The sequence below is a fragment of the Maniola hyperantus genome, chromosome 18, assembly GCF_902806685.2.
Source record: "Maniola hyperantus chromosome 18, iAphHyp1.2, whole genome shotgun sequence".
NCBI classification, from domain to species: domain Eukaryota; kingdom Metazoa; phylum Arthropoda; class Insecta; order Lepidoptera; family Nymphalidae; genus Maniola; species Maniola hyperantus.
The window spans coordinates 10,401,876-10,420,793 of NC_048553.1; the positions used below are offsets into that span (position 1 = coordinate 10,401,876).

The 18,918-nt window shown below is 38.3% G+C and overlaps 1 protein-coding gene across 2 annotated transcripts in view; it reads right to left on the reverse strand.

Moving 5' to 3' along the window:
• LOC117990719 (dynein beta chain, ciliary-like) overlaps window positions 1-18,918 on the reverse strand; it is a 60,211-nt gene that overhangs the window by 9,026 nt on the left and 32,267 nt on the right. For both annotated transcript variants that reach the window (XM_034978203.2, XM_069504497.1), the window contains 30 exons: window positions 18,651-18,891; window positions 18,113-18,314; window positions 17,653-17,877; window positions 17,127-17,301; window positions 16,407-16,570; window positions 15,759-15,907; window positions 14,994-15,212; window positions 14,465-14,702; window positions 13,872-14,064; window positions 13,221-13,398; window positions 12,458-12,586; window positions 11,763-11,982; window positions 11,153-11,314; window positions 10,632-10,831; window positions 10,151-10,317; window positions 9,830-10,008; window positions 8,815-8,892; window positions 7,941-8,102; window positions 6,790-7,038; window positions 6,545-6,656; window positions 5,552-5,814; window positions 4,827-4,907; window positions 4,525-4,740; window positions 3,993-4,141; window positions 3,613-3,772; window positions 3,099-3,265; window positions 2,355-2,556; window positions 1,809-1,939; window positions 1,414-1,698; window positions 807-1,062 (listed from right to left, as the gene is read on the reverse strand). In XM_034978203.2, coding sequence (XP_034834094.2) covers window positions 807-1,062; window positions 1,414-1,698; window positions 1,809-1,939; window positions 2,355-2,556; window positions 3,099-3,265; window positions 3,613-3,772; window positions 3,993-4,141; window positions 4,525-4,740; window positions 4,827-4,907; window positions 5,552-5,814; window positions 6,545-6,656; window positions 6,790-7,038; window positions 7,941-8,102; window positions 8,815-8,892; window positions 9,830-10,008; window positions 10,151-10,317; window positions 10,632-10,831; window positions 11,153-11,314; window positions 11,763-11,982; window positions 12,458-12,586; window positions 13,221-13,398; window positions 13,872-14,064; window positions 14,465-14,702; window positions 14,994-15,212; window positions 15,759-15,907; window positions 16,407-16,570; window positions 17,127-17,301; window positions 17,653-17,877; window positions 18,113-18,314; window positions 18,651-18,891 — 5,552 coding nt within the window. The remainder of the gene's footprint in view (window positions 1-806; window positions 1,063-1,413; window positions 1,699-1,808; window positions 1,940-2,354; window positions 2,557-3,098; window positions 3,266-3,612; window positions 3,773-3,992; window positions 4,142-4,524; window positions 4,741-4,826; window positions 4,908-5,551; window positions 5,815-6,544; window positions 6,657-6,789; window positions 7,039-7,940; window positions 8,103-8,814; window positions 8,893-9,829; window positions 10,009-10,150; window positions 10,318-10,631; window positions 10,832-11,152; window positions 11,315-11,762; window positions 11,983-12,457; window positions 12,587-13,220; window positions 13,399-13,871; window positions 14,065-14,464; window positions 14,703-14,993; window positions 15,213-15,758; window positions 15,908-16,406; window positions 16,571-17,126; window positions 17,302-17,652; window positions 17,878-18,112; window positions 18,315-18,650; window positions 18,892-18,918) is intronic.

Genomic DNA, 18,918 nt, shown 5'->3' on the forward strand with positions numbered 1-18,918 from the left:
TTGCGAGCGCTTGCTCGCCGCATCCGACATACACGCACACTTACGCAATTCCCACGTATACGACGTAACCACAAGTAAAGTTCACTCGCATTCATGAATTGCAAGGACTGTACTTAGCACTGTTAATTTGTAAACGGTTTCGTAGTTTCGGGTTTAATGACATGTTTTTAGTGAGGATAGTGACCTCACCTTCAATAATGGTAAGAGTTTTCTTGGCACACTAAATCCGATAGGCTCGCAGAATTTTCCACTTTTAACTCCACTAAAAACAGCTTAAATATTCTAAAGTGGTGACAGATAAAAGCCAAGGAACTCCTGAGTTGGTCACCTATCCAATGACTGACTTGAGTCAACGTTGGTTAAGCAAGCATAATCGATTGAACTGCGTTGACGCAACTAGGCCAGAACAACATATTAGCTAGGTAGATATAGTACGCGACAGGTCAGACATGGCAATCAGCAATCAGGCAATCGAAATGGCAAATTCGGGGTGGGATAGCGCGGGTGACGTGCGGGTGTGCAGGGCATCCTTCCGCCTCATACCCCGATTCCCATCTCAACCTGTCGCGTACTAAACATTTATCTTATTTTTCATTTGACGATCTATGCTTAGATAACTATACAATGAGACTAAGATCAATCAAATCATTTCATCATTTCAATCATTTCATTTCATTTCATTTCAAGATATACAGAATGACAAAAAGTGAGCAAGATACTGTATAATACTGCATACCTACTGTATAATATATATAAATAAATAAAAAATAGGTGACGGAAGATCAGAATAGAAAAATCATCCAAACCTGCAAAGTGATCAGGAACAAGAACACGAGTTTATCCTTTTCGAACAACCCTCGACAAGTATACACGAAAACGGCAAACGTGATGCTGTCCAACAGATTGGCAACTCTAGCGTCCAACTCTTCAGCGGCCTGAGCCCTGACCAATGCGTCCTTGAACACAACGCTGTATGCTTTGAGGGAGAACTGGTACATTGGATTTATCTTGTATAAATCGTTCAGGATGAAATACAGCATCGAAGCGCGAGTTGCCGCGCGTCTGTGATCATTAAGAAAATAAGCAAGTAAATCATTTAGTAAGAATAGAATTGAATAGAATATATTTTATTCAAGTACACTTGAAACTTTTGATTAAAAAAAGTCAATTTCTTGCCATAATTTCAATTTTATTAAAAGATTTTATTAATAGATACATTGGCTATTTCCCAGTATAACGCTTAAAATTTAACACCTCACGCGCCATTTTAACTGTTTGTGTCAAATTTCATGTCAAAAGTACGATTTTAGTCCTTATTTTAAAGGTGAACCGTACTTTTCGCATGACAGTTGACCCATAGATTTAAAATGGCGGGTGAGGAGTCATTTTTTACGGGTTATACCTAGTAATTACCTGTATCTTTCACGTGCTTCATCTATTTTGACGGCAGTAACCTTCGATTCTTCGACTTTTACTTCAATATCGGCAGCAGTTTTCTTAGTTGTCTCCAAATTAATGACCAAAGCTGAATCACTAAGAATGTCCGGCCCAGCCGAAGACAATCGCTTTAACAGATCGTCTTCTAAACTTTTCAATGTTATTTTGAAATCGTTTTGCATTTTCGTTAGACCAGCACGAAGGGCTTCGAGATCAGGTCGTTCTGCTTTAACCACCTCTCCCAGCAGCTGCTCTTCGAGACTGACAAAAAAGAGTATGAAATTTAATTTTTCGACTCTTTTTTTAAACTGAAGTAAGTATACCTTAGGTATATGTCAAGTATACCTCAGATAAAGGTATGTTTATCTTACCCATCCCTTGTTACAGTGAAGTTTATTAAAGTACATTGCGCTTGCATTTCGGGCTGATAGTGAGGATTCGCCAGTTTTGTTTGAAGCAAAAGCCTGAAGTTTGCATGATAATCTATCTCCCTGTCACCGATCTGTAAGCAATTAATTCTTCTAAATTGCGGATCTAAAAACAAATGATTTTTTGCAGATGGTATTTCGGAGAGGAGACCCATGTTAAAAATTGAACAGACTATGACTGATTTAGATGTTGGGGTTCCAAGGTACTTAAAAGATGACCTCGCATCGCACATCGTTGGGACGCTCCCACTTGGTCGACGAACGATCTCAAGCTAGGAGCCGCTAGACACAAGCAGCTCAGAGTATCCTGTGAAGATCCTTGCAAATGATCTATGTCCAGAAACGGGCATCTATCAGTTGAGACGATGATGACGAGGCCAAAACCTTCCAAATCTTTGCTAAAGATGTCATTTGTTTGCGAATTTTACGTTTTCCCATACAATATCATTCTTACAATAAATGGATGTTTAGGCCCGTAGGTTGTCCTACCTTCATCACTCGCCCTTTCCGAATAAGCACACGTCCCAACAGTGGTTCAAGCACAGCATCAACAGTCTCCCCAATATTCTCAAGTAGCACCACATCACCATTGTTGACTGCACGTTCGATGCGATCCAGATAGTTCCGCTGTGTTAGTCTTATCACTACGAGCGCGTCACCGTATCGAGATTTTATCCATTTTATTCCTTGTCTGTTGAAAAAACTATTATCACTCATTTTACTTTATCGCGATTTGTACTATACTAGGTATTACTTCTTTGTGTTATTGTCTTTAACTTGTTGCGGTGTACCAAAAGTAAATAGATATCATCAGAAATCTTGATAAATGCTTTAATCATGGAACAGTACGGAAATATAAAGAGCATGGTTTGCAGATTACTTTGATTCCAAAAACTTTATTGCAAGGCTTTCTTTACTAGCATCTACAAGGAACAGAAAAGCTCTTTTATGTTACCAATTCATGAGGCATACAGTGTTTCTTCTTCTGATGTGCTCCTTATAGCATGTTTTATGGGATTTGATTGAACTGAGAATTTTTTATTTTTTATGCGTATGCGCAAAGTAGATAAATAAGCATGCTGTTCCTCGACTCTCAAACTTTTATGCAATTTAAATTTTTCGGGACATTGAATTTTGAATAAGTTACCTACTGGTAATTACATATACCTACCAGCTGGTTTGCCAACTACTCCAACTAGTCTAGAATCAAAAAGTATCACATTTTATACGCACAGTTGCGGATCGATCATGAGCGGCCATCTTGCGGAATTAGTGAGAATAGTTGCGTTCTCCGTACTCATGGTATCAGTCGGCAGACCTTCGTTATTCCATGTCGCTACTTGAGCGTCGTCCGTTAACATCGTCAGAGGGTCCAGACCTTCTGTTGTCTCGATTTTGGGCTACAAATACCAAAAACATGATTTTATGTGTAGCTTAGACGTGAAAACATACGAGACATAATTATGTTAGTTTATTTCTTGATCAATGAGATTAAGAATTTTTTACGGGTATCAGTTTTTCAAACCATGCCACTTCAGCTTCGCAACCCATTGAGCTACGTGGGTTACTCTGGTTCTCCTACGGATATCCTCATTTCTAATTTGTTGATGTAGAGAGTCTCCAAGCATACCTCTCTCTCGCCCGCTGTGTAACTCTGAGCTTTCTTAGGAAGCCCAGATAGCAATCATGTCATCACTGGCAATACGCACGTAGGTACTTTATCATTTGATTATTAATAGATACTCACGTCAGTCTTATGAAGTGTAGGAACCCAATCCTCGTCCATGAGCAGTAATCTGTAGCGGCGTGTAAAACAACCGACGTATGATATGAAAGCTGTCACGAGCAATACATCTCCTGGTAACATCACACCAGATTCTTTCAGATTTACAACTGTTGCTGACCATCTGAATTTTAGAATCACGAATGTAATTTAAAATAGCAGAATAGATATATAAGCACGGCAAAAAACCTAAAATTTCTTTGCCCATGTAATAAGTATGATAATCAAATTATGCATGGTTTTCGATGCAACCAAGCAGACAAGTAGATGAGTATCACTTAATCATATCTTTGGTCACTAAGCAACTTTTACTAGAATTGTTAGTACTTGCACCTGATTTGTACCTTATTTTTTCTGAAGCTAAACCATTTACTAATCTGTTAGCTAAATCTATAGTTGCGTTTGTGGCATCAGCTTCTGCTTGACACTTAATTTTCTCATTAACAGCTTCTTGGAAAGCTTTCAGCAATTCTTCCAATTTCTCTTCAAGTTCCTATATAACATTCGTTATTATTTGCAAAAAAAAAGTATTCTGTATTACACATCTGTACCTATTACATATTATTTAGAGCATCAATCAATGACATTCAGTATGATGATATAACTTTGAGTGAAAGACTACGCCCATATTTTGTACTAATCGAATGTACACAAACCTTTACCATCTAGTCTTAAAAGTGGGGAATATTGTGAAGATCCTTTTTAAACAGGGTACATTTGGACAAGACAAACACTTAGTCATGACAATTTAGTTTTATGTACAACCAGATTACCACTAGAGAGAGAGCCAGCGCATGCCAAACCTTCCTTATTTTATAAAAGCTGGCGCTGGCTCTTAGGCCACACCAGTTATACTAAAATAATAAAATTCCATACGCGAATTTGATCGGTGAGGAAGGCGAGCTTGTCCCTGGCAGCCTGTAATTCTGCGTTGGCAGCATTGAGAGCCCGTCTTTTAGGCTCCACCACCACATACACGTCGTAGAACTTTACGATGTTTATAACCCAGGAGCAAAGCCCGGCAGCCGCAGCCGATTTTGACATTATAAAATCCGCATTGAATTCCGGATTCTTTATATACGGCATAACTGCCTAAGGATTAGAAATTAGATATTTTATTTCTCAGAGATCAATCATTACATATATTATTGTTAATTTACTAAGTAGTCTTTAATTACCTTAATAACATCCGGATGAATGTTTTCTTTGTCATAGTAAACGAGATCGTATAAAAATTGATCGACCTTAGCCATCATCAGCTGAAAGTTGGTAAAATATATTATTAAAAACCTGTTTAAAACAATGGTAATGAAAATTACACTAAGGTATTTATTAAATTAAGAAGCTGTGGTAGCCTAGTGGTCAGGACGTCCGCCTTCCAATCGGAGGTCTAGGGTTCGATCCCGGGCACGCACCTCTAACTTTTCGGAGTTATGTGCGTTTTTAAGTAATTAAAATATCACTTTCTTTAACGGTGAAGGAAAACATCCGTGAGGAAAACTGCATGCCTGAGAGTTCTCCATAATGTTCTCAAAGGTGTGTGAAGTCTGCCAATCCGCACTTGGCCAACGTGGTAGACTATGACCAAAACCCTTCTCACTCTGAGAGGAGACCCATGCTCTGTAGTTAGCCGGCGATGGGTTGATCATGATGATTTATTAAATGAAATTCTATCATATGATGCGTCATATATCTTTGAATGAAAAAATAGCTACAATTACCATACCAATTAATAGGATACAATTACGCCACTTAAACTTCTCGACGCATCAGTGGGAACTTGGACTAACCTTGGGAGAAAAATTACTAAGCTATAAATGCGCAAGATTATAATTTTCTCAAATATTGAGACTCAATAAGATACAATCTATCCTTTTTTTCATTAACGACTGTTGGATTTTACCTTGCAAGCTTTCCATGACCTATCTTTAGGTATTTTGCCTTTCTTAGAAAACAGTACAAGTACGGCAGCCGTTACATTAACGACAGCGTCAGGTGGCGAACCGAATGACTTCAACTCAGTCAAATTATTCTTATTCAGTGTATTCAAAGCCTCCTGAGCTGCAATCAGTGCTGGCTCAGCTTTAGCCAAGTCATCTGCGCAAATCTTTGCCTTTATTGTCACGTCCTCTTCTATTACTTTTACTTTCTTCTCTTCTTCCGCAGCTGTTTAAACAATAATATTATAGTGTATTCTTTGAAATATATTAAATATAATTAAACTTCAAAATCTATCGTTTAAGGTGACGCAGGACGCTCGACCGAAATTGGCAGCGCACGTGTGTAACATGTTTGCTTTTCACTTGACATTGTATGAGAAAGTTGAGAGGCACGATGATTTTCACTGAAATCAAGCGCGCGAAAAGGGTTTAGGAAAAGTATTTTTGAGTAAAAACTGCTGAATTTATGTTTGCAAAGTAAAGTTATTTCAACTAATGAATAAATAAACAACGTCTAATGATAAATTGTTTTAGAATTTTCATATCCCTAATCTTATTTATTTACGCCCAAAGTTGTCATTAATTTAGTGTTGAAATAGGAATCTTTTGAGCCTCGTAACTTTTAAATCAATATTTTTTTCAATATTTTATATATCAATAAACCTAGATAATGACGAGATAAATCGACATAATTCTTAGTTGTGTGCGTACAATATCGAATATTGTTGTATTTTCCCTCCTACGTTTGTATGGAGAAAGCACCGAACTGAGCTACCTTAATATCGAATATATGAGCACAATTTTGCTTATTCTATTATATTCTGGATAAGGGACTAGGCTATAGGTACAACTAAATATTATTTCTTAATGAAACAAAATCTATATTGTGAGGTATGGTGATATCTGCTACATTACGGGTTATAGCAATAGATGATGATCAAGATTGCAAAACTTACCAAATGCTTTTTCTTTTGACACTTTTTCACTCTCAGCACCTACTACTTCGATAAGTTCTTCTGCTGCTTTATTTTTTACTTTTAATATTACTTCTTGTTCAGCTAAAGTTACCTGACAATAAAGCCCAGTAAATTAGGAAAAGCCTAATTACAAAACAAATAGTATCTGATAATTTAAATCTGATTCTTGTATTGTCTTTGAATAATCTAAGATTTTACTAATTATGATTGTTGCTACATTTTACCTTCAATACTGCTACATCAGCAGCACAAGATGCCAATTTCTCTAAACCATTTTCGAGTCTAAATATCATCATCTTCAAATTCTTGGTCTTTTCTGTCAAAAGCCTCGAGTATAAGGATATCTGTTCGAGGAAAGTCTTTGGCGTCGTATAGTTGTATCGTCTTTCGTTAGTGAAGTACACCGCCGACATTTGGTTCACGCTTTGATGGACATGCGACATGAACGCTGCTACTGGATCTATCAGATGAGGCTACAAAATGCACAATGCTTACTATTATCTTTAATAATTACCTAGACATTTTAAATATTATAATTTAATTTGGAGTAAGTTCATAAGTGATCTTATTTTCCCAGTCATCTAGATAGATGCATTCCTCGCTCAGGAACTAATCATTATACAGAAGTATTTGAAATAAAAATTGAATTTAATAATCCCGAATAATAATAATTATTATTTTTATATGAGTAAATAGTAAGCGTTTCATATTGCAGAATTATACCTAATTTCTGAATTCTAAGGAAACTTCATTATTAATCGACACATTCCTCCCTAACTCTATTCGAAGAAAAATCCAAGGTTTCAAAAAGACTTTTCCAAGTTATTGTGCGAAAACATTTATTATGATCGCTGTTCTTGTTGTAACTGATTTACCGAGACGGTTAATAATTCGGAGTGAATATTCACTCGAGTGACTGTCCCATTTCGTTTGTCACTTCTGATTCATTTTATGTTTAGAAGAATCATTTCGAGTGAAAGGTGCCGAGTGAAATATAGAAATGAATAAAAAAATTAACCGTCTAATATCACCATAAGTGAAACGTGACGGTGGGGATGTCTGTCCCGTCGCACTAGTGAATCACTTTTGCTTCCACTTTACGTTCGCTCCCAAAATACAGTCGTCCAGTGCTCTTTTGACCTGACGGCATGTGCATTAGTGTAAGGTGATCCCAAGGAGCTAGAATGGCGACCTCGCACCTAAAAGCGCAGGAAGTCATCCCACTAGGTGCACAGAATGACATCAACGAGTTGCAAGGAACCGCTGGATTCAGGCGGCGCAAAACTGTGACGTGTGGAAATCCCTACAAGAGATCTATGTAGAGCTGTGGACGTCTATCGGTTAATAGTCATGATAATGATGACGATATATTTACCGGTAAAGCCTCCACTTCGGCAATGAATCTCTTGGAGACAGAGCGCAGAGCCTCCTGCGGCCACTCGTGGAACCAGTTGATGGCGGTACAGTTCACGATGGAGGGGAACTTACGCGCGCGCACTCTTAACGTCGCACCCACAGGAGAGAAACATAGCACCACCTTCATAAAATGGTTTTCTCTATATTTAGTGAGGGTATTTTATATCTTTTAGAAATTAAGTATAACTCGCTTTAAGGGTGAAGGAAAGCATCGTGAGGAAACCTGCATGCCTGAGAGTTCTCCATAATGTTCTCAAAGGTGTGTGTGAAGTCTGCCAATTCGCACTTGACAGCGTGGTGAACTATGGCCAAACCCTTCTGAGAGGAGACCTGTGCTCTGTAGTGAGCCGGTTATGGGTTGATCATGATGATGTTGATTTTGTAACTACGTACATGTCAGCCCCATAATAATCAACAGTAGCCAGCAAGAAATATTTACATCGACCTTTAGATTGAGACTTTGTAGAGCTTTATCTCTGTCAATCATACATATGTATTGGACGTTTTGTCGGTCTCACCGACAAAGGCAATGCTCTACAAAACCGGTATCTCTTTCTAAAGATCAATTGTACAATATTTCCTTCCGGGTACTGTAATACAAAATTGTTAAATTGACAAAGTAACACAATTAAAACAAATCATCAATAAAAAAGCTCTTCTAGCTGATTTCAGCAACTTTGTCTTTGTAGATTTATTCATCTCCAAGTATAAATCGATGTCTCCAGGGTTGAAGCTGTAATTGGTTCATCGAATGAGCAGAGGTACTTAAGGTAAAGATTTGTGTGTTTTAAATATTTTTAAATGAAAAAAACATGTTTTTGTTGAAAGCCCACCTTCAACATTGTCCGCACCCTATTGATAAAGAATCTCCAGCAGTTCTCGCGTGTATCAGGCACACCAGTAGCCTTGGTCTAGAATCAAAAATTCTTAATTAGCTGGGTAGCAAATTAACACAAAACTTTTCCGTTTCTAAGTTTTATTTTACCTACAATACTTACCACCTCAGAAATCGATGTTATTTTTACCTTATTTCATTTTCTTGCCTTTTGCAGATCTATTGTTAAGGTTTAAATCTAATCTTTCAACCCAAATTTATTTTACACGCCACATTGTACATACCTCACCCCTTACTCCATTAATGATGTTCTCGATTTCGTCATCAGCGAATAACTCCGGTATTTCTCCTGAGGCTAGCAAATCATTGATAAGAACAAGGAACCGCTCCTCAGCCACTTGACCGTCTGTCATTAGGAACATGCTGCCTATGGGGATCTTTCACACACTTTCAAACAAACATACTATCATACATACATACTAAAATTCACATACACAAACTACAAACAAACACACCTTTCATATATAGACCGCAGGTCGCGTGCAGAGCTAGTATGCGCGCCGCCGCCGCTCTGTAGGAAATTAACTACATAAACCGGTTCGTGTGACGTCCCGCCTGCACCCGCCTGCGCCCGCGCATCGAATATCGATGCCGACCTAATAAATTGCAACCCGCCAGTCTGTTCCAACGCGCCACTGCGACACCGTGCCCACGCATGTGCAGTGGCCGCACGCCAGACACGCGTTATAATAATTTAATTCTGTTTTTATCGAACCGCGGGCCTATTGTTATTCTTCAAGTTTGTTGTATATATAGTTACGTTGTAAATAGTATAATATCTTTGTGTGTATATACAAATTCACAAGAAATACAGATCGGTGGTTAGAAGAATACGGGATTTCATTTACCCACACCTCACGCACCACCATACTGCCGATGTTTTTCAGACCCGCTTTGATGTTGAGGCCCGCTGTATCATTGAAATTACATGGCACATTGAACATTGTACATACCTCACCCCTTACTCCATTAATGATGTTCTCGATTTCATCATCAGCGAATAACTCCGGTATTTCTCCTGAGGCTAGCAAATCATTGATAAGAACAAGGAACCGCTCCTCAGCCACTTGACCGTCTGTCATTAGGAACATGCTGCCGATGTTTTTCAGACCCGCTTTGATGTTGAGGCCCGCTGTATCATTGAAATAAAGCAAGAAATTCAAAACGAAGATCAAATTTAGTTTGCAAATTCATACTTACAGTAAATGAAAATATTGCAGGGAGAGTTATGCCAGTTGGATGATAGAAAGATTTACCTAGATGGTAAAACTTACCAAGATCAACTTTAAGATCATTTATGCTGTATCCCTTGCGCAACTGAATCTGGAAGACCTCAAGTGAGGATATGAAAGCTGACAGTCGAGACAGCGACTGTTTTCCAGAACCCCCCACCCCCACTAGCAAAGCGTTACCACGCGGCGCTTCCAGAATACGATTTATTCTGTAACGAATAGGAAAATTGATTTATTGAAGTAACACGGCTTGAAGTAGTAATGGGTTGAGAACTGTCCGAGTAAAATTGATGATTTACATAATATAGTTACAGAGTAAGAATGGTATGTTATTAATTATTACCTACAGAGGTTTAACGAAGCCGTCGAAACAGAGCAATCGTGCGGTAACTAATAAAGAGTGTCCCAGGATCAGCATAGTAACGCCGGAACATTTACCACGAAATCAAAGGCGTCGGACTACTGTGTCTCGTTATATTGTGATATGATTTAGATCTTGGATTAGTTCTAAATGTAGACTTACCTGCATATATGATACATAGCATCCTCGAAGAGCACAAGATTCATACTGGCCACGAGATCGTTGTACGAAGAAAGAGATTCGTCGAGTAATTTTTTAATATGTGGCCAGTCTTTGATAGGGAAATATTTAGGGTCTCCAATACCCTCAGCAAAATGGCAATAAATTAGTGGCTTCTCGAATACTATGTTTTCGTCGAAGTCCTGAAAAATGTGTAAGAAAATTGAATTAGTCTAAAGCAATAATTTTGAACAAGGTTTGTTAAAGCAATCGAAAAAAAATTGTATGAAGCATAATAATTGGAAAGACAAAGTTTCAGTTTCGCAAATTTTAGCGAGCTAGATGAGGCTAGGATAGCTCAGATTCTTTTAAATATTTAAGATTGCTCATGAATAATGTTTTCCTTCATTAAAGACAATTTAAGTCAGTTTTGTATTACCAAATAAATACCAAAGAGTATACTATAATCACTACGTTAGCTTTACCAAAAGTTTAATCAAGAGTCAAAAATAGTAGATACGTACTTCACAATTCTTCTTGATAGTGTCAGAGATTAGTTTGGCGAAAATCTCGTTGTCGGCCGACTCGATCAGCTTATCGGAGTAGACGCGAGTGGCCTCATGCAACCATAGCCGTATCAGCTCTGAATTCAGCTTAATAGCGTCGCCAGTTGTGAACAATATACCCTATAAGGAGATTGTCAATTGTCATCACGTACGTAACTATACGAACGACTTTGATTTCATCAACGCATTTTCCACTTCCGAGCTTGAGTAAGTGCAAATCTGGCAATCATTCAGCTCAAGCGTCAAGTAAAAACAATGTATCTTAAGTACAAATATACAAATTGCGCGAAAAAAACAAAAGCAGCACTACCAGTAAATTTGCTTTGAATGAAGCGTTAGCATTAGAGTGGGGAGGTACATATTTATAGCAAGTAGTGCCACTCTGTCAATAACGTCTTTAAACATTAATTAAAGTTGGGTAAAACATATTGACAACATTTTTTTCAGTAGTGCTGAGTGCTGTATTATCCAAGCTAAAGAAATTTACCAGAAAGTCCCAGAACTTATTGAATAACAAAACTCCATTACGAACTTTGGTCCTGCTTATTTAATTTCTATTCAAACTTACCTGGAATATATTCGACAGATCTCTCAAGTTGAATATATAGTGGAACTTGATGGCAGTTGGCAGGAAAGTAGAGGAGAGTTTGGAGTGAAGGGCGAGCGCACAGTTGACCAGAGGTTCTGCGTAGCGTTTAACTTGGGCGTTAAACTTGTTTGCAGGGCTGGCCAAGTGTTGGGACAGGATCTGCTTGTAGATGTGGAAGCACGCGTCTATGCCGGGGAAACTGCAAAATAGACGTAAGTCGTCCAATGTCCCGAAACACCAGACGGAGCGAAACTTCTTACGCGTTGTATCCTGTCTTGTTCATTCATTATGGCCAACATTACGCACCAGTTTTTGCAACAATACGCGCTGTTCAGCCAACAAAATGCGTAATACCGCTACATTAGTTCACTTCGCTTCATTTGCGAATAATTGAGTATTCCGCTTAGCGTTCGTTGAAAAATTTGGCTTGTAAAAGTAATTTGTATTCCAATATTTTTGGCGTCCCTACTCCCTTAATATAAATATCAGTTTTAATCAAAATCTACTCAGCTGGTACGATTTTAAACGGGTTCTCATAATATTTCCAGGATTGACGTGAACTGCCAAATCCCACTATTATTCCGTCAAGTAAATGTGGAGTGGAGGTGGTGGAGGAGGTGATAGTGTGAATTGTTATGCTATACAACAACAACTATACTAAATTATGTACCAACCTGACAGCGAATGTACAGAAGTGCCTCTGCAATCTCGGATCGATTGTGAAAGATCCAGCGGTCGGGTTCATGCATGATACAAACATGCAATTCGTTATATCTTTCAGAGTTAACTTCTGTCGGTCGTACCTTAAAATAAACTCTCATGAATATATTATTATACCTAATCATTATAAAGCAATAGCTACCCAAAGCTGGTCAAAGCTCTCAGGCGGAAGTACATATTGATTTGATATCCCTCCTTCTTCTTAAATTCTTTTTAAATTTTCTTCTTAAATTTTTTAAATTCTTAATCTCCGTCCGTCCGTCCGTCTCTCTGTCTGTCTGCCTGTCTGTCTGTCTGTCTGTCTGTCTATCTGTCTCTCTGCCTGTCTATCTGTCTGTCTGTCTGTCTGTCTGTCTGTCTGTCTATCTGTCTGTCTGTCTGTTTGTCTGCCTATCCAGAAACCTACAGGGTACCTAGAATCATGAAATTTGGCAGGTAGGTAGGTCTTATAGCAGACATAAGGGAAAAAATCTGAAAACCGTGAAAAAAATTGTGGTCATGAACAAATAAATAATTGGTATTTTCAATTTTCAAAGTAAGATAACTACTTATATCAAGTGGGGTATCATATGAAAGGGCTTCACCTATGCATTCTAAACACATTTTTATTAATTTTTATGCATCATAGTTTTTGATTAATCGTGCAAAATGTCGATAAAATACGTTCGGAACCCTCGGTGCGTGAGCCTGACTCGCACTTGACTGGTTTTTTCTTACCAATGGTGATAATCCATAAACTGCCTGATGAGCGTATGGGGCTGCACCGTCCCGTACGTGTCTACTTCGGGCATGTTCAGATCGTCTACGAAGTAAATCATGAACTTGCTGCCTGGCGGACCGAAACTGCGGCCCGACTTTTTTTCTAAGGGCTTCTCTAGAACCTTCTGGATCATCTCTGTTCAAAATATTAAATTAAAGATAATGCAGTTTTTTATGAGGAAAGTCTTAGTAAAGCTTGAAAGCTACGATGGTAAGCAAACTAAAAAAAGATTCCGACGAATTGAGAACCTCCTCCTTTTTTGAGGTTGGTTAAAAAGAGCGCCCACTTGAGATTAGGAAAAACGGCTTTCAGGATCGTTTTATACATATCATGGAGGGATCTCTGGCCAGTTTTGGTTTTTTTTAAAGTCAAGAAACGCGAATAAAAATCAGTAATTTATACAATTTTTCAAAAAAGGGTGCACAAGTAAACGTTAGAAGACTAATGGATTCTACGAGTACAATATAATAAAAAGTGAAAATGAAAACAACTACATGCGAAATTTTGTTGTACTTTTACGTGATTTGGTGTAAAATATTTGGCTGGGAACCTCAGCATGGAACCTCCCACGTGCACTAAACTAAAAACGGCCTAAGCCGCAGGCAGACCTGAAGTGGTGTAAAAGTTGAGCGGCACATTAGTGACAGCGTAGTTGTCGGATAGCGCGTTGAGCTTGGCCGCGACGCTGACCGTCTTGCCGCTGCCCGCGCTGCCCACCAGCATCACTGGCTTCTGCTTCGCGATCAGCAGATCCATGAAGAAGCGGATACGAGTCGTTTCGGATGTCGATACCAAACATGACTGAAATAGCCAAGCATTTTAATTTACAGTGAAATTACGCCTCCCTTTATTTTGTTTTCTAAGTTTTGTATCACCTAAGTCGTAATTATGTGGCTTATCTTTATCTGATTCTGCTAGGCTAGTGTGTATATCTTGTCTCTGAGCTTACATCGTGAAGGAAAACATCGTGAGGAAATCTGCATGCTTGAGAGTTTTCCATAGTGTTCTCAAAAATATGTGAAGTCTGCCAATCCGCTCTTGGCCAGCGTGGTAGGCTATGGCCAAAACCCTTCTCACTCTGAGAGGAGGCTCGTGCTCTGTAGTGAGCCGGCGATGGGTTGATCATGATGATGCATTCCAAAATGGACGTGGACAACTTATGTTGGAAGTGGACCAACCAAAGGAGTATTGCAATTTATACCTGAAGTGGTATATCCGGGTCCAATTCAAACGCCTCAACGCGTTCAGACCACGGCAAAAACTTCTTTGTTTCAGGGTCTATGAAGAAACCGAACACGTTGCCGGTAGACGGGAACTTGATCTGTTTGAACTCATTGCAGAACCACTTGCTGAACTCATTGCGCCAATCCACGAGCTGGTCTTGGAAGAGACCCGAGCCAAAGCCCCAGACCACACAGAATACGAAGTAGGTCTCATACCTTTGGGGGAGAAATTGGTTTTAGGCCTAAGTTAAATTGACGGAGGTATTAATTAAATTTGGCTTTTTTGTGGATCATACAGAAAGAAACAGCATTTTGTACCCAGTCTTAATAATAAGAGTATTATTATTAAGACTGTGTACAAAAAGCATGCAAAGGCATTTGCAATCGCAGATAATCTTACGTAAGAGTATAAAAATTAGGAAACGGTACCTACTGTGTAGAAGTTCTTGATTTAAAAGAACAACACAAAAATTTAAATTATGATCTTATCAATTGTAGTTTTCTCACCATTCCTTTGGACAATCACTGGGCAGTAAAGACTTATTCAGGAAACATTCCAGCAAATAGCACGTCAGCTGGATCTGCTGCAACTCGCTCAATGGCGTTATTCGTTTATACTTCTTACAAGAATCCAACAAGGGTGGAATGTACTTGTCGAACATCACTGTTAACATCGCCTTTTCCGATTCATCGTCGCGTGTCGTGTCTATCCATGATGCCACGAATCTGTGTCAGTTGAAATGTTAGTAAAGCACCCCTGACTGTTGTCAATTTAGCATTTTTAAAATAACTTCTTCTCTGCTAGTACGGCCAACTAGCTGATGCCCATAACCTCATCCGCGTGAATTTAGGCTTTCAAAATCCTGTAGGAGTTCTTTGATTTTCCAGGATAAAAAGTAGCATATGTCACATTCCAAATTTTTGACTATATTATTTTATACAAAAAATCAAACCGATCTCTTGCTCCGTTCCGGTGTGATTGAATTGAAGCACAAACCAACAAACAAACACACTTTCGTATAACATTTTTTAACACCAACAGGGAAGAAGTGAGCTAAAAAATGTAAATGGTAACGTGATAATACCTACTGTTGTTCAAGGAGCACAATATGACGCAAAAGAAGTTAATATGGAAAAATAAAAATAAAAAAAATAAAGAAATGTAGAAACTTAAAATCAAACGAAACAAAAACCGATAGACAAAAAACTACAACCGAAAAACAAGTAGGTCTATATAATGTCAATAAATCAAAGTACAAGAGCAATACTTACGGATTCCAACCTAAATCTTGCGGATTGATGTACAAGATGCCAGCTCGAGACACTGTGGCAGGCGTTGCAGTTCTCAGCGTCGCTATCTCAAACAGCAACCTCATTGACTTTGTTAGAGCTATGCGTTCGTTACTTGCTAGTGTTAGTACCTAGGATATTATTCCTTTTATGAATATAATATTAGTAGCCATAGCACTAGACTAAAAAGCTTGTGCTAAGAGTACTGACTAGGTAGGTATGACAATTTAGTGCAAGGAGTGAAGTTTGATCTTTCGTATTTCAGTCCTCGTCGTGACCGTTGAGCAATTCAAAATTTTTAAAATAAAAAAATTAGGTGCGTCTAAGTTTTAGGCTGTTAGTCTAAACTTTAACAAGGTAATTGATTCAATTTGCAATTTGTTTTTAAGTAACTGAGTAATATGATATTATTATTAGTAGTATTGTACACTACATAATAATAATCAGTAGGTATAATACAGAGAACACAAAGCACACATTAGTACATATTTTGAAGATTTAAAAAAATATATGAAGATGACGTAAAGTTACGGCCTACCTATCCTGGATTTGATTTAGGTTATTACCTAAATCAAATCAATTCTTTTCCATCTTTTCCATTAATGGAAACAAGATGGAAAATTATCTAACCTTATTATCATCCATCAATGTGTTCAAGCTCTCGATCCACATAGGATCAATATCACCATCCAGCACTATCCACTTAGGACCGTCGCCCGGCATGTTTGCCATATCCCGCATTATCGTGGAGAACAGACCATCCTTCCACTCTCTAGTTGCTGGGTTGATTATACCTGTAGTGATTTGTCATAATATCATCATGGTTTTTTAATAAAAGGGGAAATTCGCCAAATCATACTTTTAGAATAAGAGACAGTTTTGAAATTTTGAGATTTTATTTTTGGGCCATTGTAGATGACCATCTTCAACGACTCTTATTAAAACAGACGCCTTTTGTGCCGTAGCTAGGGACAAACTGACACTATAGTGAAAATTATAATGTTAAACCAATCGTCTTTAGGGTTCCGTACCCGAAGGGTGCCAACGGGACCCTATTACCAAGCCTTCGATTGTCGATTTCATTGGCTAAGTTCATTTTAGAGAGTTCGTACTTCGTGTCGATCAACCGTGCCAAGGTCGATGGAGCAGGAGTACTCAACCAATTTTGCTAATGTTCAGCGATTCAGCGTGGAACTTAGGTATACTTTGAAACTACGTAGGTGCTAATTGAACAGCGTTTGGACAGTTCAAATATTTTGGAGAGATGTCACTGAAATAGTTCATACATTATGTTTAGTGATTTTAATATACTGTCAGAACTTTGTATAGCTCAGTAAACTCGTAACATACCAAACAACTCGTCATTGGTAACAGCTTTTGGATCAAGATCGTTGTAATATGGTTTCATTTTCAGCATTTGGTATGTTTTGTTGAGGCACTGCCAGACCATAGATTTGCCAGTCCCCGCGAATCCATCGATGAATACAGAGTGCCGTACGGCGAATAGTTCTACTAGTTGGACCATCTAAAAACATATTCTTCATCAACTTGACAACTACGTAGGTATTTCAACGTGATTCAATATTTGGTCTTGAATCATCATCATCATCATCATCATCATCATCATTAGCCGATAGACGTCCACAGCTGGGCATAGGTCTCTTGTAGGGACTTTCACACGCCACGGTCTTGCGCCACCGCCTGAATCCAGCGGCTCCTTGCGACTCGTCTGATGTCGTCCGTCCACCTAGTGGGGGTTCTTCCAACACTACGTCTTCTTCACTCGTCACTTCGTCACTGGGTCTTGAATATTCACAAAAAATTATACTCAAGTAAGTAAGTAAGTATGGCTAAATTCTACATACTAAAATCTAACCTTCAAAATGAATCCTGGTTCAGGCTGAAGTTTCATAGATATAGCTGCTTCCACCAGCTGCTTTTCAAAATCAAAATCTCTCTTTCTCGGTACGTCCAGAGCGGGAAACAAATCTCCTATCAAGCCCATGAATACTGGCGTATCGTCAGTTACTATCTTAGGTATGTTGAAGTCTCGTAACGCTCTCATCAATACTTGGTCTTCTGGCCTTAGGCGATCGCCTCTCTATGTAAATAAAAAATATGGGTTTCTTGAAACTCCTAAGAATTTGGATTTTTTTATTATTTTTTATATTTTAAGTCATAAGACGTGGACCCTAACTAAATAGTGCAAAAATTTTAGATAGAAGATTTTAAAAGTTTGTATGTAGTAGGTATATACATCACATCATCTTTGAAAATCTCATCAAACGCTTAGCAACAGAAATAGTAGAAGAAACAGAAATAGAAGAAAACGTTACCTTCAAAGAGCCAGCAACAACAAGCACAGATTTGATCGCTCTCAAACCCCAATCATAATGGTCTTGTTTGGAAAGTAGTTCTTTACACAGGGTATACAGCGTGATGAATTTGCGTGCAAGTAGACGTGCATCCTGGAAACCTTCAGCCACCAACATGATTTCGCAAATCAGCTCGAAATCTGGCACTACCATTGCACAAGGCCTAAGGATTACGTCAAGGTTTATTATAAACTTATGAGATCTATTAACAAAACATACTACGTAATATCTACTTTTTCAACTTTTCTGATAGAAAATGCTAGTTATCACTATAATATGGAAGCCAAAACGGTTTCAAGCTACCCCCAATTTGTAATTTGTTTTAATTGTAATGCTTTTTGTTGTTCAGAAAATTCTGAGGATCTGTAGCATCAACTAATCATAAAATCAACGTGTTGAATCTAAGCTCTTTAAACTTTTCTGTGGCCTACTTATCTTTTAGGTTAAACTATATGAGGTTTAGTATTAGTCGGACTTGATTATAGCTTGTGCTACTCACCTAAATAGAGCCTTTAGGTTTTCAGGCAACTCGGTCCTCCCTGCGTATCCAGGGTTCATAGTGATGAACATTCCAATAGTGGGAATTAGAGTAATAAACTCTCCCATGAAGTCAAACTTCTTCTTTTTCGCCTTAATGGCGTCGAGGACACTCTTTACTTGCACTGACACTACTGACAATACTTCGACTGATATCCGATTGAACTCATCAAAGCATCCCCAAGCACCAGTTTGGGCCAATCCTACAATTAGTTAAAATGATTTTAATG